The sequence below is a fragment of the Lissotriton vulgaris genome, chromosome 6, assembly GCF_964263255.1.
Source record: "Lissotriton vulgaris chromosome 6, aLisVul1.2, whole genome shotgun sequence".
Taxonomy (NCBI): domain Eukaryota; kingdom Metazoa; phylum Chordata; class Amphibia; order Caudata; family Salamandridae; genus Lissotriton; species Lissotriton vulgaris.
The window spans coordinates 12380880-12402177 of NC_141694.1; the positions used below are offsets into that span (position 1 = coordinate 12380880).

At 45.8% G+C, this 21298-nt stretch overlaps 1 protein-coding gene across 4 annotated transcripts in view; it reads right to left on the bottom strand.

The window, feature by feature from the left end:
* The window catches only part of LOC147706699 (cullin-9-like), a 354395-nt gene that overhangs the window by 107196 nt on the left and 225901 nt on the right, over positions 1-21298 (bottom strand). For all 4 annotated transcript variants that reach the window (XM_086925838.1, XM_086925836.1, XM_086925837.1 and 1 more), the window contains exon 20: positions 5875-6008. In XM_086925838.1, the coding sequence (XP_086781964.1) occupies positions 5875-6008 (134 nt within the window). The remainder of the gene's footprint in view (positions 1-5874; positions 6009-21298) is intronic.

The following is a 21298-nucleotide window of genomic DNA, read 5'->3' on the forward strand; positions in this document are numbered from 1 at the left end:
CCTGGTACCTAGGGCTTTGGCACTGAAGAAGGAACCCAAAGGCCGTCAGCAAAAATTGTGCCACCCTAGGGTCCCCTCACCAAGGCCCTGCACTCTCTTGCCATTGTGGACTGCGTGCCTTGATGCACACAATACGGAAGAGTTGACATCTCTGTGTGCCATGCCCACAGACACTGCATGGGATATGGGTAAGTCACCCCTATAGCAGGCCTTGCAGTTCTAAGGCAGGGTGCACTATATCTACTGTGAGGGCATATCTGCCTGAGCAGATATGCCCCTGCAATATCCATGTCAATTCCTGGACATTGTAAGTTAACAGGGAAGCTATCGTGAGTACATGGGCCGGACACTCGTCATTACGAGTTTCCCTGCTCAATGAAGGCTTCATTGAATTATGGGATGTTTGGTACCAAACATCTGATTGTAATAAACCTGCACTGATTCCAGTGTCAGATGTATTAAATATTGCACAAAGAGGACAACTTGGGGGGGTCCCCTGAAACCTACAAATCCACTAGTGTGTGCCTGACTGGTCCCCACCGGCCTGCCACCTCTAGACATGTTGCTGATCTCCTGAGGTGAGAGCCTCGTGCTCTTGTGAGTCAGAAACAAAGCCTGCTCTGGGTGGCGGTGCTTCACACCGCCCCCCTGCAGGTACAGAATAGTAGGACGGACAGCCTCAGAGGCTTCCTGTTCTCAGTTATGCGATCACTGGCAACTCCAACTAGTGGAGCTGCCCGTTCACTTTCCATGCTCCACGTTTTGGCAGCAACAGAGGTGGGAAAATGCGTGAGGACAGGAGGTGTGTTCACTACCAGCAGGTGCCACCCCTAAGGTGCTCGGAGCTGAAGTAGACCCCCCCGTTTCACTTTGCTCCATCTTGAATTGAGGGAAACTTATCAACCAGAATCAATCACGGATGTCCCCCCTCCCCCTCCACCCACACATTGGGTGAGCATTTAGAGGCTGTAGTTACCCTTAAGGTAAGTAGTCAATTCCCTTGAAATTCCCCTAAATGCAGTATTTAGGTGGCCCCCTTGAGCTCTGATCTTCGGTTCCTGATGACCTAAGGAGGACTGGACACCAAAGAGCTGCAAAAGCAGATAAGACTGCGGAAAGTACCTGACTTGGCCCAAACCCTGCCAGTCTGCCTGCAGCCCTCAACGAAAACTGCAACAAAGTCGACTCATCCTGTAGTCCAGCAACCTCCAAAACCTTGTAAGGACAGCCTACCTTCAAAAAAGATTAAGACCTTCAGAGAACAGTGGAACTGTTCAGAAACAACAAAGTTCAATCAAGGCCTCTCTGACCTGAAGAACCGTGAAACCCGACACCTCTGGCCCGAGTTGAAGGCTCACCAGCACCAACAAGGTTTCCCAGCACTCCAGAGCTCAAGTCCACTGTTGGCTGACTCCTACTGGACTCCTCGACATCACCTGCAGTCTCTGCACAGAGACCCTCTTAATCGTAGCCCCTCACCCAGATCCATTAATCACCCTAGGGACCGCATCCCCCGGGGCTGGCTTACTTGCTATGTCCCGGGGAACCCACCCCCCAGAAAACAGTGGTTTCCCTGTCCGCACAGGCGCCGACAGGGAATACGTTTGCTTACATCTGGCGGGAGCATTTTAAAATCTACTGCCAAATGGGAGCAGATACAAAGTCTACTCCGAGAGGACAAGAGCTTTAACAATGTTTCCTCCGGCAGGGGCAGACTTGTGATAGGTTTCCCTGCCTGCACTCATGTGGGCAGGGAAACAGAACAATATGGTGCTCCCACCAGGAGGGAGAAGCATAAATATCTGCTCCCTGCAGGCAGGAGCGATTCCAGCACCATGCGGAGAGCAGGCTGGGCCCACGGGAGCTCTGGGGCTACCCCACAGCCCCCAACGTGGTTCTTGGTGGGTGCCCAGGGTGGGCAATGTGGCACCCACCTTTAAATAAGAGACATGTCAGGGATAGAGGTCCCCGGATCCAAAATTGGCTTGGGGAGCATTCCAGTGCACTCCCTCCACCATTTACAAAAAGCTTTAGCCAATCGATGGGGTCCCCGGGGCCAATATAGTCTCGGGAGGAGTGCCGAGCGCTACCTTCCTTTTAATAATGACTCGTCCCGGGATATGGGGTCCCTGGGGTGAAAAAAGGCTTGGGAGGGGGCCATAAGCCCCCTCCTCTTTATTTACATGTTGGCACCAGGGGATCAGATACTGGGGGCCTAATTAGGCTCAAGGAGGGGGGGCCACAGGGCCCCCTCTTTTTTGATTGTAACTGGCCCAGAAGAATGGGGTCTGTGGGGCCACTTGAGGGTTGGGGAGGGTGTAGGAAGGTGGATATCGGACTATATGGTTACCCCAGCTTTTTGCCTAGTGTTTAGCTGGTTTTCGACTTAGTTAGCCTGGGACCCTGCTAATCAGGGCCCCAGGCTATCTGCTCACACTGTAAAATGGACTCCATGTACCTTAGGTACATCCCCAATTGGATATTGGGTCACCTTATGAGCCCCTGAATAGTGTACCATAGGTACCCAGGGCATAGGTGCATCCAAGGCCTACCAGGGGCTGCAGCATGTATTATGCCACCCCTGGCTGGCCATCCAAACTGACACCACAGGCTGATCACTCAGCTGGGGCAAGGTGGTGTAATCACCCCTTGCTTAGGGATAGTATCCCTATACCTACCATCACATATAGACACATATATACCTAAAAGTCACTCCTATGGCAGGCCTTGACAATCCTGAAGACAGAGTGCTTAGTTTTATGTGAGAGGGTGCCCTAGCATGAGCTGAGCCTGTCTGCAGCTTTCGGAACATATGTCCTTATAGCTGTTCCATGATATAGCCATACCATATACTCTTAAGTGCATTATAATCCTCGCGGTTAAGGCTAACTTTGGATTGGCTTTATCAAAATATGTCGCGTAAGGTGTCATACGCTTTGGAATACTACCCCCCCCCCCACCCGCGGCAGGGGTAGCATTCCACCCTTCTAGAGGGAGAAAACATGTAGTTGTAGCTTTACCCTGTTAAAGTCAAACAGAGCCTCAGCATCACAAAATGGATGCTGCTGCCACAGACACGAGTCTGACCTCCTGCTGCTGGACGAAACTCTGGCAGGGGAGGCTTGGACAATAGGTTTCCTGCCTTGGGAGGTGCTATCACCTCCCCAGGCAGGCTATAGTGTATTGGGGCAGGGTGGGTTGAAATAAATGAGACACTGCCTGGGGCACACAAGGTACTCCAAGCATAGCCCGGTTCAAACCAGTTGCTGGGGCACTCCAGCCCCAGCTCTGGCGTGAAACTGGACAAAGGGAAAGTGGTGTAACCACCCCATTCCCAGGTTCCACCCATAGGAGGGACCTAGCAGGTAATCCAGAACCTTTAATCAGTATAAAGCTAGGAGCAGAGTCTAGAGACTTTTAGATTAACCCGAACTGAAACTCAAACAAAACTCTTGGACCTTCGACATTCTACTGAAACTAGAAGACTGGAGAATCTCCCTTGTGGTCAAGGAGTGACCACCCTGTGCAAACAGGCACTATCAGTGACTTGTCGGTATGCTTTGTCGACGCTCCCACCGGAACCCGAAGACTTAGCGACGCAGCCTCTGGACTTCCAGACTTCACCGACTCCGACCCACATCCACAGCAAAGCTGAGACCCGTGGCGGACACGAGAGACGTGGGACCGGACTACCTGCAGTACCTGCTTTTTGCTAACTGTGCAGCTTCTGGGGCATCCTCGAAGTTGTGCATTGGGACTTCAGAAGCCCCAACCCCGAGCCGTAAGTGCACCGAAGCTCAGCCCACCACACTCCACGAGTGCCGCGTGGGGCCTGCGCCTGCATTTCTCCTCGACGCGTCTCCGCGGTTGCTAACCCATTGGCTAGTGGCCCTCCTGAAGACATCCTCTTGAATCAACACCGCTTGCCTGGTTGCTCTGGGTTTGCTCCTGCTTTCCTGTAAAGGGGAAGCTCCCCAGACCTTGCTGGTCTGAACAGAAGCCGATCTTCCCTTCCTGCGTGGGTTGCCTTTGCTAAGGCTTGTTGACTCCAATCCGGAAGCCGACACCGCCAACAGCGGGATCCTTCGTGGGACAGTCCGTATCCAGCTCCTAGTCGTTGTCGACGCCTCCTGGTCCACGTGGCTGCAGAGACAAGCTTCACTTTTTCACCTGTTTGCATCTCAACATCGCCTGGTTCCTTCCTGGTCACTGGCTAGAGACCCAGACTCTGCCCCCTCTGCTTTCAGGTTCTTCACTGCTCCGATCCACCCTTGGATCCATCCGGACATTTTCCTACTGGTTGCCTGAAGCATCTTTGTGCAGCTCTACATAGGATTCGAAGAAGAAACCCGACACAAAAGAACACCAATGCACCCGGCTTCCCTGGGTGAGGTAACTCGAGTACTCCGGTGCTCCCGTGGGTAATAACTAATTAAGTGTCCTAGTTTAACTGGGTTTTCCCGTAGTCCATCCGGAAGTGCCCGAAATCAACTACTTTGGAAACTTTACGTTCCCATTGAAAGTCTATGAGAACCAGCGTGTCCTGTAGTGTAGCCCCAGCGATTCCACAGGCCCCAGGCCTATTCACCTTTCTTAAAGTGGTTCTTATACCACTTACTTAGTATATTGTTCGTGAGGCCCCTAGGGCAGAATTGTATTTGTGCAACTTATAGTATACTTATTGAGTCACTTGTGCTGTATCTCGAACTCTGAACTCATAAAGAGTTCAGAGGGGTTGTGTTAGAAATAAATACATATATATTTGATATATACCTTGTGTGGTGTCCTTTCATTTGGTATTCAAGGGATTATAATTGTTAAAACAATTAGCTTCACATGCTCTCTGAAGTGTTAGCCTAAGACTGCTTTGTCCATGCTACCACTAGGATAGCTGGTCTATAAGGTTGAGTTTACAACCATCACCATAAGGGTCGTTTATACTGGTGCAGGGTGCCCACTAGAATAGTGGGCATCACATATCAGGCCAACTTCTCACAGAGGGGGCTGCATGCCCCCTTTCCTTTAACCCGTTCCGTGCTTCGAACGTCCAACGGTCGTCGCGTGCACTACCTCGCTAGTGCTGCGCACGACCGTTGGACGTCCGAATCCCGTTAGCGCAATCGAACGTCCGCACTGGGGCGGAATGTTTGCGCGCGCTTAACGGGTTAATATATATGTTTTGGCCCGAGGGGCCAGAAGGCCAACCCTGTGCTGTACACACCAAAGTCTGTGTGGTGGGTGGTTGGAAGCCTCCTGTGGGTTTGGCCACTGGTCCTGGTGGCAGGCCAGTGATGTTTAACAGAGACTAGGTCTGACTGAGTTCCACGGAAGATGAACAAATGTTCTCAGACATCACAGAACGTAAGCAACTTTACAAAGTAAAGTAGACCAGTGCTCTTCACCAGTGCTTAATTTAAGCCTGTGGGTGCTGGTAGGGGGCACTGGGCACTCATTTTTGGGGGCCGCCACCAATTTTTCCTCATCAGACATTTCCCGAGAGAAAAAGTTAGGAAAACACATTAATGGGAAAAAAAGAGAAAGACAGAAAAACTGTCCCCAAGGTAGAAAGCAGCAATGGGAAGGGAATGTCTGGCAGTGGATTAAAGAGGCCAGAGGTGGTTTCAGGACTACCCAGCCTCGACATCTGGCATGCTGACATTTAAAAGCAAGGGCCGCAAGCTTCCATGCAGTGCTTTGGGCACCGGCACTCATTACTTTACAAATTAACCACTGCTCTTCACAGGTGATGTGAGAGACTGAAACATGTTCTTCACACTGTTGCTGCTAGGGGGTTTCATGGGTTAGGGAATCATGGGGGTACACACTATTCCTAAATAAAGATTTGTAAGTCCTACATGGAAAGCTTCAGAGTACCTGGGGTGGTGATGTTCTGCACGAGAGGGTTGATGAGGGCTTCCCAGCACGTCCTGCCCAAAGATTGCGCTGCCTCATCATCAGGAAGGAAGCGATCCGCAAACACCTGTTCATGCCGAAGAGCACTGTTCAACCTGAGCAAGGAAAAATCAGAATACACAGGTCAATAATGGTGTAAAACTAATGAAAAACAACATCTGTGGCTATTGACAGCCGGGACATCTCTTAATCAAGCCTTCCTTTGGCAGACAAGCATGAATCTTGGTAGAGTGAACAACTTTATGAACAGCCCTGAATCCATGCTTCAGTGCATAGTGGGACATGCAGCTCCATCTCTAATCCAGAGAGTAATTGCAGCCACAGTCACTGACCGGGGTTTTGTACCTACTGTTGCCAGTGTCAATAATGAACACAACAATCTGCCTCAGAGGCCCCCCAACAAGACTTTTGTGATGGGTGGAAAAACAAAACAGGACGTAGAGGCCTGCCAACGGGGTGTGTGCAAAGGGGTCCTGTATGGATGACAAGCTTCAAAGCAGTTCCAATGTGCAACAACTGTTATGTCAGCTCATGGTAAAATTAATTCAAATTAAAACGATAAAGTCTCATGCAAAGGGGGAGAGAGGGAGAAACAAAAACAGAGGGCAGAAGATATTTTGGGAGGTTAACAAACTTAATTATGCAGGTTGTCTGTTTCACTCTTTTTACAGATTGATATTATTTCTTCACCTTTCCAAGTTAAAGAAATGGGGTGTCCTCCCAGATTGGCATTGGGTAAGAACTCTATGTATGGTGCCCATACTTGTGTTTCAGATTGGAAGAAATCCCCTGGGATGTTGCCAGGACCAGGTGCTTTGTCTTGCGTTATGCCTTGGGTAGCCTTCATCGTAGTAAAGCATTTGCTTAGGCAAGGGATAATGTTTTGTGGATATTAGCGATCATGCTTGGTCTATGCTCCTTTCCAGAGTCAGGCGCCAGCGCTTCTAAAGCCTCACAGGCCCTGCTATAAATGCAGGCCAGCTTTACTGGGGATCGACAGATCTGAGCCCATTTAATTGTTGGTTTGGTGTTTGACAAGGACAGTTCCTTACACACAACCGAGGCTGTATGAACCTCATCACATTCTGACAATATTCCCTGGAGAAGAGTAAGCCAACTGTGGCTGCTCTCGGAGTGTGCAATAATTTCAATATCCAGAATATATATTCTACTTGACGGCATAATTCTATTAAAGGTGTGGCCCTTGGGTCTGATTGTGTGCGACCATTAAAAGCTGAAACTCCAAGGGGCATAGTCGGTGCTAATATATGGGCTGCTGTTGGAGTCCACCTTTTTATTGGAGGGGTCTCTAAACCAGGGATCCCCCATATAGCATCTTCCCGCCCTGTGATGGAAAGGTCGCTATCATCCAGTGTAAGTAAGTACATTTTTTATTGTTTATGATTAATTAAAACCATTACAAAAATACACTCTGATAAAACATTTTTGATTGATTACCTTTTTTAGTCAATGCTCTTATAAAATTCTAATCGATTATAAAAAGTGCAGGAATATTCGAGTAGGGCAGAGTTCCCGGTGTGACAATTTTCTTCTAAACCATCAGAGTCTGTGCACAGATTACATTCTGAAAGGTTTACGTTTTTGTTTTTAGTTCACATAGAATTACACCGGGCCTTGCTTAGATGCCACTAGTGTCAAGAACTTGACTAACTTCCCATTTAGCTGCGTGTCACTTGGGTTGAAGCAAGCAAGCCCTGCTGGTCTCCGGGTCCGTATGCCTCGCTCGTTGAAGTGGCTTTTTAGGAGGTCTGCCCTTTCCTCTTTTAGATTAATGCAGGCGCATATCAAATGTTCAATATCTTCGCTTCCATCTACGCATAACCTACATATTTTCCCACAATTCTTTCTCCGCCACGGTGGAAGATGTGGAATAGCAGGAAGGATTCCTAACCTGTATTTTAAAAAGGATTCTTTTGACTTCCTGGAGTACCCCAGGTCGAAGTAGGCCTGTGGCTCAAATAGTTTGTAGCTGCTCAGAGACATCCGTGCGTGGCTCCTATGTGATAGGGTGGCCTTGTCCTCTATAAAAGAAAGTTTCTTGATAACCTTATTTACAATAACCTTAAAGTGCGAGTGCGTTGTTGGAACTTCCCATAGTTCGGCTAACCCTGTATTGGCCAGTGATTCCTCCAAGTAGCTATCATCCAGTGGCTCTAAGATACTTTTAAAATCCCCAGCCATAGTATGACCTGGCTCATTGATGGATTCCATATGCAATTCAAAATTACACAGGGTTTCTGATACACCACTACCCCTAACACTAGGACTGTAGATGTTGAATATATAGATGTTTTAGCCCGAATTCAGGTGCAAATTCATTCAAAGTATGTCCACTACGTTGATATTTGAATGTTTAAATGTGCTAATTACTGAGGTTTTGAACCATATGGTGAGCCCACCAGGTGCCCTGCCGGTTCTTTCAGCAGAGGCGCTGATATGAACATTGATAAAGCCAGATCTATGACAGGGGTTGTACACCACCGCTACTGAAAGATGCAGATCCTGTACAGGTCTACAACGTCTTCCCAGTCTTTGCTCTTTCGTTTAGATCGGATTCTTGCTCAAATCAGATGTAAAATACTCATGCGCTCGCTGCACAAATTCAGGGAGAACTGCTGAATAATAATTCCTGAAAAATAAATATTTTAAATATGTGTTATCATTTTCTTAAGTTTAAATCATTCTAAAAATAATTTCACACCAGAGCATGTTCATAAACAAAGATGCTACCACTGGAAAGGAAGTGAGAGATGCAAAAATAAAAAAAGGAAATAAAATGTTTAACCAGCAATTCATTCGGAGGGCCTGCTGCCCCTCCAATCAAATGTTGTCTGGGTCTTTGCCTTTGACCCTATTCAACACTTTGCTGCCTTTTAGCAATGTTTGCGGACTATACACACCAAATTATTATTTTGTAATTTGTAAAGTGCATAGCTACCTTAAGAAAGGTTGCCCAGTGCGAGTCTCCTCACAGTATCTCCAGCCACTTCAAAATATTCATTGAATTCGGTAGAGGAAACTAGACCGCTGAGAACAACCACATTTTCAGAATCTTACAAAAAGCTGTAAGTGATTGACAAGCTCTCAGTGTTTTTGGCAAGGTGTTCGAGAGTTTGAGTCCTAAACATTCAAAACCTTCACCACCTTGCCAAGCTTTAACTCTGAGAAATACAGCCAAGTGCATATGGCTTGAACGAGGGAGTGTTTGGGTTTATACCAGGACACAGGATGTCTCAGGAACAGGGGCCCCGTTTGAAAAAGGCCTTTATACATGTAGAATAAGGCCTAGAATTGGACTCGGCAATAAATTGGAAGCCAGTGAAGAGTTGGTAACAAACTAGCTGAAGAGGTGAATTTGGGAGGATGGAGGAAAAGCAAGTGGTCATGGTCTGAACAATTTGGAGCTGCTTGAGTTAAGATTTAATGACACCCAGAAACAGAACACTGCTGGATTCTGATCTGGAAACTACCAGAGCCTGGACAAGAGTTCTTTTTGTCTGACATGGGTATACAGGCCAAGGTTTTTCTTTGCCATTTTAGGATGTCGAAGCACACAGCAGCTTCTTTATTGATCTGATGTTGACTCATGGAGAACTTATCATTGACCCGTACCCTAAGGTTTTCACAACTTTTGCAGGGGAAGGAATGGAACCCATGGTCAACGGCCACAAATATGGGCCCCAACAATGGGAGTGGTTGCCCACCAGCAGAACCTAAGTCTTGCCCCCATTCAGTTTCAATGAATTGGTGTTCAACCATATTGAAACTTGGACAAGACAGGTGTTAAGAGTTTCTGCATTGTGGTTATCCTTAGACGATAAGGATACCATCTGCGTAGGAAAACAGACTGAGCCCATAAGATTCAACAATCTCAGCTAGAGGTCTCACATAGAGATTAAAGAGAGGTGGGCTCAGTGTGGAACCCTGTGGTACCCCTGAAATAAGCAGGTTTGGTCTAAATCTGTATCGGTGCGAGTGGACCTGGAAGGTATGGTTCTGCAAGAAGCACCTTAGCCAGGACAAGGCCAGACCCTGAATTCCCATTTCACTGAGTCTGACCAATAAAGTAGAAAGAATAACTGTGTCAAATGCGTCTCTGAGATTTAAAAGTATTGGTGCAGCAGCCCTCCCCGCCCCCCAGCCCCCCAGCTTACCCAGAACAGCAGGAGGGCAGGGATCCAGCACAGAGCCTGATCGGATTTTTTATATTGGAGAACTAAATTCCCTCACACTTAAACGGTGAGAGATGTTCATGTCGCAAAGTCCCGCTGGAGGAAGCTACAGAAGGACTAACCGCAGGCATGCTGGAGAAAGTGTTCTGAATATCTACAACTTTTTTTAGGAAGAAGTCCACAATTTCCTCACATTGAGTTTGTGAGAGGTAAAGTGTTTAATTGATCTGATAAATTCTTCACTACTTTTAAAATAATTTTTGGGCAATTTTTGTCCTGAGTGATTTAATCGGCATAGAATTTGGATCTACCTGTTCCGCATTGTTTGTCATAGTCTTTTAGGGCCACGTTATATCTTACTTTGTTCTTATTTCTATCAGTTTTCTGCCCATCTCTTCGAGACTTTCACATTGTTTTTTAGTTTCATACAGCACATCATTATACGATGGAGGGGGAGGAAGACTTCTATGACGTTTCCTGCTTGTAGTAGGAACTAAAACATCGAATGATGATCTGAGCCGGGAGTCAATGGTGTGCGCATCGGATTCAAATGAGCGACTCATTGCAGGGCGTTTGTCTTCCATTAAAGAGTTAAAAGCAGGAATGTTAAGCTTTGACCAGCTCGTAACAGTAGATAAACTCTGAATCTCCTGATAGCGGGCTCCTGAATGAACGGGAAGAGAAATAGAGACTGCAAAGTGATTAATCCAGGCCTACTGAAGAGGCAGATCAGCCGGTAAGCTCTCAAGGTTGGAACAATGGGGTCCAGCATATGGCATGGGGTAGGAGAGCTCGTAATGAGCTAAATGTTGGGAGCTGCAAAACCTATTAACGAAGAGGACATACTGCAGTTCGCCTTGTCAAAGTGTATGTTAAGATCACCCAGAAGAATTAAATTTGAGATTTTGAGGATAGGTGATGAGAAAGAACTTCCACAACACTAGAGTTTCATTTAGCCGTACAACCTGGTGGTCGGTAGATGAGGGCTCCCAACAAGGTGAAGTTTTTAGTTAATGACAAAGAAAATAAAGGTTCTACATCTTCCGCTGCATAGAGAAGGTTTTACATACTACAGCTCCAGCGAGAAGGCTTGACATCCTACAGCTACTGCTCCACAGAGAAGGCTTTACACTCTACAGCAGAGGTCTTCAAACTTTTGGATGCCGAGACCCCCCTGTCAACATTTTCAAGTGTAAGGACCCCCTCCTGACAAAAATTTCTAAACCTCTAGGTTATGAGGAAGGTGCGGACCAAATTATGCGACATGCTTGACTAAATTGTGTGAGTAGAAAATGTAAATAATGTTTTGTGATGCTGCGTATTTTGTGGTAGCATTGCTTTATTATTTAGAATTTTTTTAAACACTGTAATACTGAGGAAAGATTTCACCCCATCAGTACCAGTTTATAACCAAAATACAGCAATTAACATCAGAAAGATGTCTAGTCAACCTCTGTGAAGGGCCTCCCAATCCGCAGGAATACGCGCTGCCACATTAGAAGCTCACCCGACCATGGCCGGGAGCAGCAAGGGTGCATTCAAACAGTGGCGATCTTGTGAAGAGATAAGCAGTTTACCCATGCCCCTTTCCTCTCACCCCCTTCCTTCCATCCCTCTCTTCTCTCCCAACCCCGGATCCCTCTCTCACATTGCAGGCAGATGGTTATTACACCTTTTGGTAACCGTGGCGCACTACAAATGTAAATAATAGGCAGAAGCAGGGGATCCACTAGACCCGAACTTCGGGGAGGGGGGTGGGGGGTGGGGGGGTTAACACTCCCAGCCAGGGCTTGTCCAAGCACTGGTCGCACACGGTGCAACAGTCTTTCCACCTTCTCCATGAATTCCCTCACTACCACTCACCAACAATACACCTCATCTCTCTATAGCACCGGTCTGAAGAACATTTCATATTTTTATAGCACTACACATAGTTTACTCTCACTCAGTTCTGTGATGTGCATAGTACATTTTCTTTGTACCAGGTACTTTAACCTTCTGCACTGTGTAGGTGACAAGAGTGCCCATGTGACTGCACGGTGAGCAATGCAACAGTGTGAGAGTAGGGTAAAAGAAGTGACTGCAGGGTGAGTGAGGTGACCATATGAATTTGGGTTCGGCTGTAAGGGCAGAGTGGGACGAATTAGTGCATGGTTAGTGATGGCCTTGTTTGAGTGAGCTACAGATTGAGCAGTAAGGGGAGGACAGGTGAGTGAAGTGTCACATGAGTGCAGGGTGAGAAGTGTGCTTGTGTGACTGCAGGGTGAGGTAAAGAGTGAGCAATGCAAGCAAATTTTTTGTGCAGAGTGATCACTGTGAGAGCAGGGTGAGCGGGTGAATGTTGTGAGTGCATGGCGATCAGAGTGAGTGCACTGTGATCAGTGCGAGTGGATTGTGATCACTGTGAGTGCAGGGTGAGCGGGTGAACGGTGTGAGTGCATGGTGATTGGTGTGAGTGCATGGTGATTGGTGTGAGTGCATGTTTGGTGTGAGTGCATGTTTGGTGTGAGTGCATGTTTGGTGTGAGTGCATGTTGTTTGGTGTGAGTGCATGTTGTTTGGTGTGAGTGCATGGTGATCAGTGTGAGTGCATGGTGATCAGTGTGAGTGCATTGTGATCGCTGGGAGTGCAGGGTGAACGTGAAAGTGAAGGCGAGAATGAGAAGTGAGTAGTCTGAAAGCAGGGTGCATTCCCAGAAACTTGAAGCGTAGGGTTTCAGATATAAGTTAAACTATTGCTATAATGACATTAATCAGGGTTCGAGGGTGGAGGAAATAAATAATGTGCTGATCCTGCAACAAACTTCCAGTCTAATGATTAGGGTTACCAGCTCATTATTTTGATGGCCCAGAAATAAGCAGTCACCTACAGCTGTATTTCTTGCACTTATCTGTGAATACTTAGAACAGCAAATATAAATAGATAGCACTTTTAATTGTCTTCTAGGGATGCCTCAATGATCCATGACTAATAATTAAAGAGAATAAAGACAGAAAAGTCACATAACCAATTAATACAGACTTTTTTATTTATAACTCAATTTAGTGTCAAGAGCAGGTCCCTGTGACCCGGTGATCTTTAAACACATAGCAGGCATGTTTCTTTTGGCAACCCAACTTTATATTTCTTTTCATTAAATGCATTCTCACACTATGGCAGTAAGTGTAAAAATACAAATGTAAGGAATAGGCAGAGTGGGGGCCCAGGGGGTACTGGAACCATAAAAAACTAAGCTTTGGTAATCAGTTAACAAAGGCTTGTAAATATGCTAATGGTCTTTAAAGACCTGTGAAAAACTTGGGCCGGAGATAAGACTCCAGACACTGCCCAGCCGAGGCCCCAGGAGCGCGAGCTGCTCTGCAGCAGCCGGGCTGAGACACAGGATGGGGGAGGAGGGGGGCTGAAGCCCTGGAGGCCAGGGCAGAAGTGACACTGTGAAGGCGCGACCCCCTTTGCATCGCTCCACGGCCCCCCTGGGGGTCGCGCCCCACAGTTTGAAGACCCCTGCTCTACAGCTTCCGCTCCATAGAGAAGGCTTTACATTCTATAGCTTCCACTCCATTGAGAAGGCTTTACATTCCACAGCTTCCGCTCCATAGAGAAGGCTTTACATTCTATAGCTTCCACTCCATTGAGAAGGCTTTACATTCTACAGCTTCCGCTCCATAGAGATGGTCTTACATTCTACAGCTCTGCTCCATAGAGAAGGCTTTACCTTCTACAGCTTCCGCTCCATAGAGAAGGCTTTACATTCTACAGCTTCCGCTCCATAGAGAAGGCTTTACATTCCACAGCTTCCGATCCATAGAGAAGTCTTAACATTCTACAGCTCCGCTCCATACAGACGGCTTTACAATCTACAGGTTCCGCTCCATAGAGAAGGATTTATGTTTCCACAGCTTCCACTCCACAGAGATGGCATTACATTCCACAGCTTTCGCTCCATGGAGACTTTACATTCTACAGCTTCTGATCTATAGAGAAGGCTTTACATTCTACAGCTTTCGCTCCATAGAGAAGGCTTTACATTCCACAGTTTTAGCTCCATAGAGAAGGCTTTACATTCTACAGCTTCCTCTCCAGAGAAGACTTTACATTCCACAGCTTCCGCCCTTTACATTTTGCAGCTTTTATTCAATAAATAAGGATTTACATTTTGCAGCTTTTGTTCAATAGATAAGGATTGACATTCTACAGCTTCCATTCCATAGAGAAGGATTAACATTCTTCAACTTCCACTCCACAGAGATGGATTTACATTCCACAGCTTCCACTTCAGCAACTTGTTGTTCAGTTGTGTCATATTAGTCATGAATAGAGAATGTTAGAGCTCTGGCTGTTCATTAGAACTTTAGAGAATAAGCTACAGAAGAACACCAGAGAACCAAAGATAGGAGGCTGCTGCTATTCACAGTACATTTCACACCACTTGAAAGACATTTCTTTCTCATGTGGAAGATGAAGATATTTGAGAATTTATTGAAAATGGTTACTAATTACTATATTCTAGAGCACTAAACCGAATTTCCATGAATTGCATTTGTTATCTCTCAAAGATGGCCCATTAAATTCCTGAAGTTGGCCTGCACTTTTCACAGAGTGAATTCACCTGACCACTCATCACAATTCCTAAAAATAGTATGACTCCGCTTAGGAAACTAAGATTTAGTTTTATTTTCTTATTATTATTATTTTGTTTTGCAAAATGCAGCACTGAGCCAAAAAGTGGCCAGAAAACCTGTCTCCTCGTCTTATAATCACTCGGAGATGACACAGGGTGAGAGAACCATGCCTCCATCAATGAATGATTCAGGTAGATATAAGTATATGACCATATAGCAACAAAAAACATCAAAGCATAAAATAGTACATATACAAAATATATCCAGCCCATGAATATGAATAACAGCAATTTCCTAAATCTTCGAATGCAAATACGTGATAAAATACAATTTTATCTTTATAAAGCATGTGCAAAATTTGCATAAAGTGACGCATACTAACAATAGAATTTGTGCAAAATTAGCATTCGGAAGGTGCAATAGTCAGCTTTTAGTTTGTATGGAAAGACTAGCAATAATAAAATACATAGGAATTAAAACACAGGTTAAAAAGGATTAAGATGCAAAATCACTATTGCAATAATGCGCCCAGAATGAGCATAAACTTAAAGCACAAATCTAAAATTCATAGTGTCACTAGTGGAAGTACATAATAAAGTGCAGTTTTTATAAAGCATGTGCAAAATTTGCAATAAAGTGGTACATGCTACCAATAAATAGAAAATATGTGCAAAGTTAGCATTCGGAAAGTGCAATAGCCATCTTTTAGTTTATGTGCAAAAAAACTGGCAATCATTAAAATGCATAGGGATTGAGACTCAAGTTAAAAAGATTAAAATAGAGTCACTATTACAGTAAGACGCCCAGAATAAGTAAACTTAAAACACGGATCTAGAATTCATGGTATCGCTAATGCACTAGCCGCATAATGTGGCAGGGAAGGTTATTGTCTTTCATTGTTATGATAATATAAGACATTTAGTTCAGTTGGTTCATAAAATCATCGATTTCCGTACAGATATACATTTTAAAATATATGTTGCTGTGCAGAAACATATATCTGGACTCTGCAGATTAAACAATACCTGCATAGCTGTCTTAGTGCATCATAATTTATTGGATAAAAAGATGGGTTTTAAATAATATTTCCTCATGGAAGTATAAAATTTGCAGAACAACATAAAATGACAGCTACTCTATATAGATACCCCGTCACAAGGGGTATCTATATCTATAAGCACTACAACATTTACAAGGGCAGGGAGAGGTGCTGTGCTGGTTAATCAGGGGGAATGCCACTAAATGATGTACAATACCCAGGCGAAAGCGAGTTAATACAAAACGGTGTGAGCTTTTTGTAACTGATGTGAAGTATGGTTCAAAGTCTTCGCTGACACTATACTCCTGGTAAATGATAAAAGTTTTTTGTCTCACGCATTCAATAGATCTAATATTTTCCATATGTTTTACAAAGGATACTGCAAGCTGTTTTTCTGATGCACAGGCGACCAGCTCAGGTTCTTGAAAGGCATCGATTTCATACAGTGTTTTATACCAGTATTTCATATGGCCAAGCCATGGTATGCGTGTGCAGTGGTCGAGCCTTAAACAGTCAGTTATCACGTCCTGGGTAAATTTAGTTTCGGTCTTTGATCAAATTGATCGCCATAGGGCCAATGGGCGCAAGGCTGTTAGATCCTTGGCATGTCTTAAGCCCATTTCCCTATGGATTATCACAGTAGAAGCCGAGGCCGGGGCACATAGCAAGCATTTCAGGAATGAGTTCTCCTCATTCTGAATTAGCTTGCCACTTTGACTATTATAGCCCCAGACTCCAGCCCCATATAAGGCTGATGACAGACACCAAAATTATAGATCGACACCATCTCCTTTATTCTCCGACCCCCTAATTTAGCAGCAAATCTAAAAACACTGCTAGTATTCCTAACCATTTTAAAACGTACGCTTTCTTGTTCGCTGGCCCACCTTCCATCCCCGGAAAATGTAATGCCGAGGTAACAGAACTTTTTAACAGTTTCTAACTTATCCCCATCTAAATAAAAAGTCCTGTTTTTCCTGGTTTTCTTCCCACATGACATCACAAATGTTTTACTTTTATTTATTTTCAATTTCCTTTTGTTTATGAAGGTCTGAAAGTTATTGATAAGACATTGCAGGCCATTTTGGGTACGGGACAGGAGGACCGCGTCATCCGCGTACAGCAATATTGGGATGGGGTTGCCACTAATAGTAGGGGCATCGGCTGGGATTATTCTGAGGGTTTGGTCAATTTGGTTTATAAATAAGGAAAATAAAAGGGGTGCCAAAACACATCCTTGCCGAATACCTCTATTAATCTTAAAAACTGGGGTACATTCACCAGCTGGACCAAATCTGACTTTACTAGACAAATTTTCATAGTCTCGCCAAGAAGTGGATGATCTCAGATATTGCCCCCATATCTAATAAAAAAGGCCGAAAAAAGCAGAACTCAAATCTGCAAAACATAAAAATAGGTTTCCTTCTTTAGCTTTGGTATATTTGCCATCAATGAATAATCTCCACTCTACCTGTGAGGAAACAACTGGAACCGGATGTTATAGATGTCAAAAGGAAGCTGGAGGGGATGGAAAATAATCTCTAAGAATTGTTGGAGTAAGTGGCTGAAACTGAGACTTGGGTACAAGATTGAAGTTCTTTGAAAGTGGCATCAGTAGATACCCTGGTGAAGTGGAGGAAAGGTATGATACTCTAGTCTAGACGACTTCGGGAGAGTTACTTCTCAGAGTGCCAGACGAGCCAGAGATCTCTCTGGTAAACTGGCAGAGATGCAGAACTGCTGAAAATGCAGCAAGAGAATGCAATACATACTTGTGAAGCCTTCTGACTCTTTACAAAGCCAAGAAAATCTGTTGAGTCAGGGTACAGGCTTAGTGGTGTTCCACGTGCAACATTTTGTGAACAGAATTAACACTTTGGCAAGAAGAGGGTTCTGTGGGGCATTTATCTAGTATTAAAGGCAGGAGGTGCATTGGCATCTTGGAGCTTCCTTGTAAAGCAGCGGGTGCAAGCCAATGGCAAAAAGTTATTTTAGCACAGGCTGACTCTACAACGACATTCCTGGAAATACCACTACATGGTGAATCTAAAAATGGGGTGGTTTGGATGGGTTGGGTATCTGAGGGCCAAATGATTTGTTCTTCCTTCATACTGTCTCTCTGTTAGCCTCTTTTTCAAAGCTCCTAGGTGAGCATCTGAGATGAGGATGATGTAGGCCTTCCTTGCAATGCAGATTTGAAGTTTGCTTATGTTTTATCTTTCCTTGTTCTGCTATTATAGACAGGATCAAATTAAGACTGGGCCGGTGAGATGAATTGCTGAGTGATGATCTTGAGAAAAGCTAACAATTCTTTCTGGTATTTTGGTGACAAATAGATTTAAATTAAAAGCAATTTTTATTTATAAAACATTTCATGCAGCAGGGTCCAAATGACCCAATGTTCATAATTCTAATTAGTGGCCAAGGAAAGCATGCAAACTCACACAGGTAAACTCCCCCTCCGAGACAGTGTCCAAAGTTTCATAGTGCTCCATCCACACCCAATTAAATTATTCTAAAAGCAAAGTGTACTACGGGTGAGTCCCTTAGCTTGTAGAAAAACAACTGAACCTCATCTTTTGCAAATAAAAGAAGGAGCAGCTGCCAACTGTGCATTCAGACAACTTAAGGGCCATGGCACAAGTCTCTTTTCAATCAGGAGCCAGTATGACTGCACCGAATGCAGGAGAATCTGCCACAACTATAACTGTCCCCAAGAAGAAACTAAAGGAGCAAAGCAAAGGAGGCGGAATACTAAAATCTGTGCACTGACTCCCAATAAAAGAGTGAAGATCGCATACTAGACAACGACAGAAGGAGCAGCTAGGGTGGAAGCTGAAACACTGACCAGAGGCAGTCAAACGCATTCCTCACCATGAAGACCCCTACTAAGAATACGACGCAAAGGTGCTGGTTCAAACCCTGAAGACCCACCAAAGGTTGCGACAACCAGACCTCTCCGTCAAGCAGCAGGGGAGGGAGGTATGTGCAAGACTAGCAGTGATAGGAGACCAGGCACAAGCAACACCACTCACCCCTACATCTCCCTACAGGATGAAACAAAGGCGCTGAAGAGCAATGACTGCGGGCACTGGTGTCTGGCACTGGGACTGAGTGTAAACAAGAAAGAAAAGGTGCTCCCCGCCGAAGAGGAGGAGACACGGTAGTAAATGGATGGCCTTGCCAGATGGAACATTTACACATGATATGTTCCCTCCTAGCAGGCTGAATGCCAGGTCTTGAAAGCTGCCCCAGAAAGTGGCAGAAGGGGAAACCTAGGGCACCGCAGTGGCGGCAGGAACTGCTGCAGCAGATGAGACCAGGAATTTGGATCCGGTGAGAGAGGCCACACAGGAACCCTTAAGGGAGGCTGAGAACTGGGCCTCTGATCTGCCCTCTAGTAGAGGAGTATGGAGTGGGTGGGCTAGGTAGGGGAAAGCTCAGTTGGTACAGGGACCAAAGTACCACGAAAAGGAGCCTGACAAACCTCTAAAATGCAAACAGAATCAGACCAGTTGTGAGAAGATTCAATGATCCGAATGAAGATATCCTGAATAGTGAGAGCCATGGGGAAGAGGCAAGAAGGAAGTTGTGTGGCTGATACCCACTGTGGGGGCAACGTTTTTTTGCAAAGGATCGTTGCTTAGATTCGGGGCTGTTTAAAGAGAGAAAGTGAATAAACAAGCACAAGGGTAAAAATAAAACATAGAAATAAGACGTGTCACAACATCTTTGATGATTAATTGCCAACGCAGCACCAAACAAAGCAAGCGAGCATAATCATTATACTGAAATTTAAAAGTGTATTAACTTCCACACTGTGCCTGCCTCCCAACCCCAGGAGAAAAACACCGGAAAAAAAGGCCCCAAGGAAAGATGTAACAAGCATTTACAATGCAATGGTCTCGGCATTGTTCAAGTTAGAGCTATTGGCATTGCTCATGACATTTTTATTTATGTTTTTGTTTTTAAAACATAAATAAATGGCATTGTCATTTACAATGCCAATAGCTTAATCTCTCGCAAATGTGAGACCTATTGCAGTTGCACCCACACACAGAGCCACACACACACACACACACATACAGAGCCACCCACACAGAGCCACCCACACATACAGAGCCACCCACACATACAGAGCCAACCCCACACACACATACAGAGCCACCCACACACACACATACAGAGCCACCCACACACACACACATACAGAGCCACACACACACACATACAGAGCCACACACACACACACAGAGCCACACACACACACATATATATATACAGAGCCACACACACACACACATATATACAGAGCCACACACACACACAGAGCCACCCACACACACAGAGCCACCCACACACAGAGCCACCCACACACACAGAGCCCCACACACACAGAGCCCCCCACACACACACAGAGCCCCACACACACACACAGAGCCCCACACACACACAGCCACCTACACACACAAAGAGCCACCTACACACACAGAGCCACCTACACACACACAGAGCCACCTACACACACAGAGCCACCTACACACACAGAGCCACCTACACACACACAGCCACACACACACACAGAGCCACACACACACACAGAGCCACACACACACACAGAGCCACACACACACACACACAGAGCCACCTACAAAAAAAGCTACCCACACAGAGCCACACACACACAGAGCCACACACACACAGACAGAGCCACCTACAATAAAAGCTACCCACACAGAGCCACACACACACAGAGTCACCCACACAGAACCACCCACACAGAGCCACCCACACACACACACAGAGGCAGACACACAGAGCCACACACACACACAGAGCCACACACACACACAGACAGAGCCACACACACACACACAGAGCCACCCACACAGAACCACCCACACAGAGCCACCCACACAGAATCACCCACAGAGCCACCCACACACACACACACAGAGGCAGACACACAGAGCCACACACACAGAGCGCCACACACACACACACACACAGACAGAGCCACACACACAGAGCCACACACAGACAGAGCCACACACACACACACAGAGCCACACACACACACACAGACAGAGCCACACACACATACAGAGCCACACACACAAACACACATACAGAGCCACCCACACACACACATACAGAGCCACCCATACACACATACAGAGCCACCCACACACACATACAGAGCCACACACACACACATACAGAGCCACACACACACACATACAGAGCCACACACACACACATACAGAGCCACACACACACACACATATATATACAGAGCCACACACACAGAGCCACCCACACACACAGAGCCACCCACACACACAGAGCCACCCACACACACACACAGAGCCACCTACACACACAGAGCCACCCACACACACAGAGCCACCCACACACACAGAGCCCCATACACACACACAGAGCCCCACACACACACACAGAGCCACCTACACACACAAAGAGCCACCTACACACACAGAGCCACCTACACACACAGAGCCACCTACACA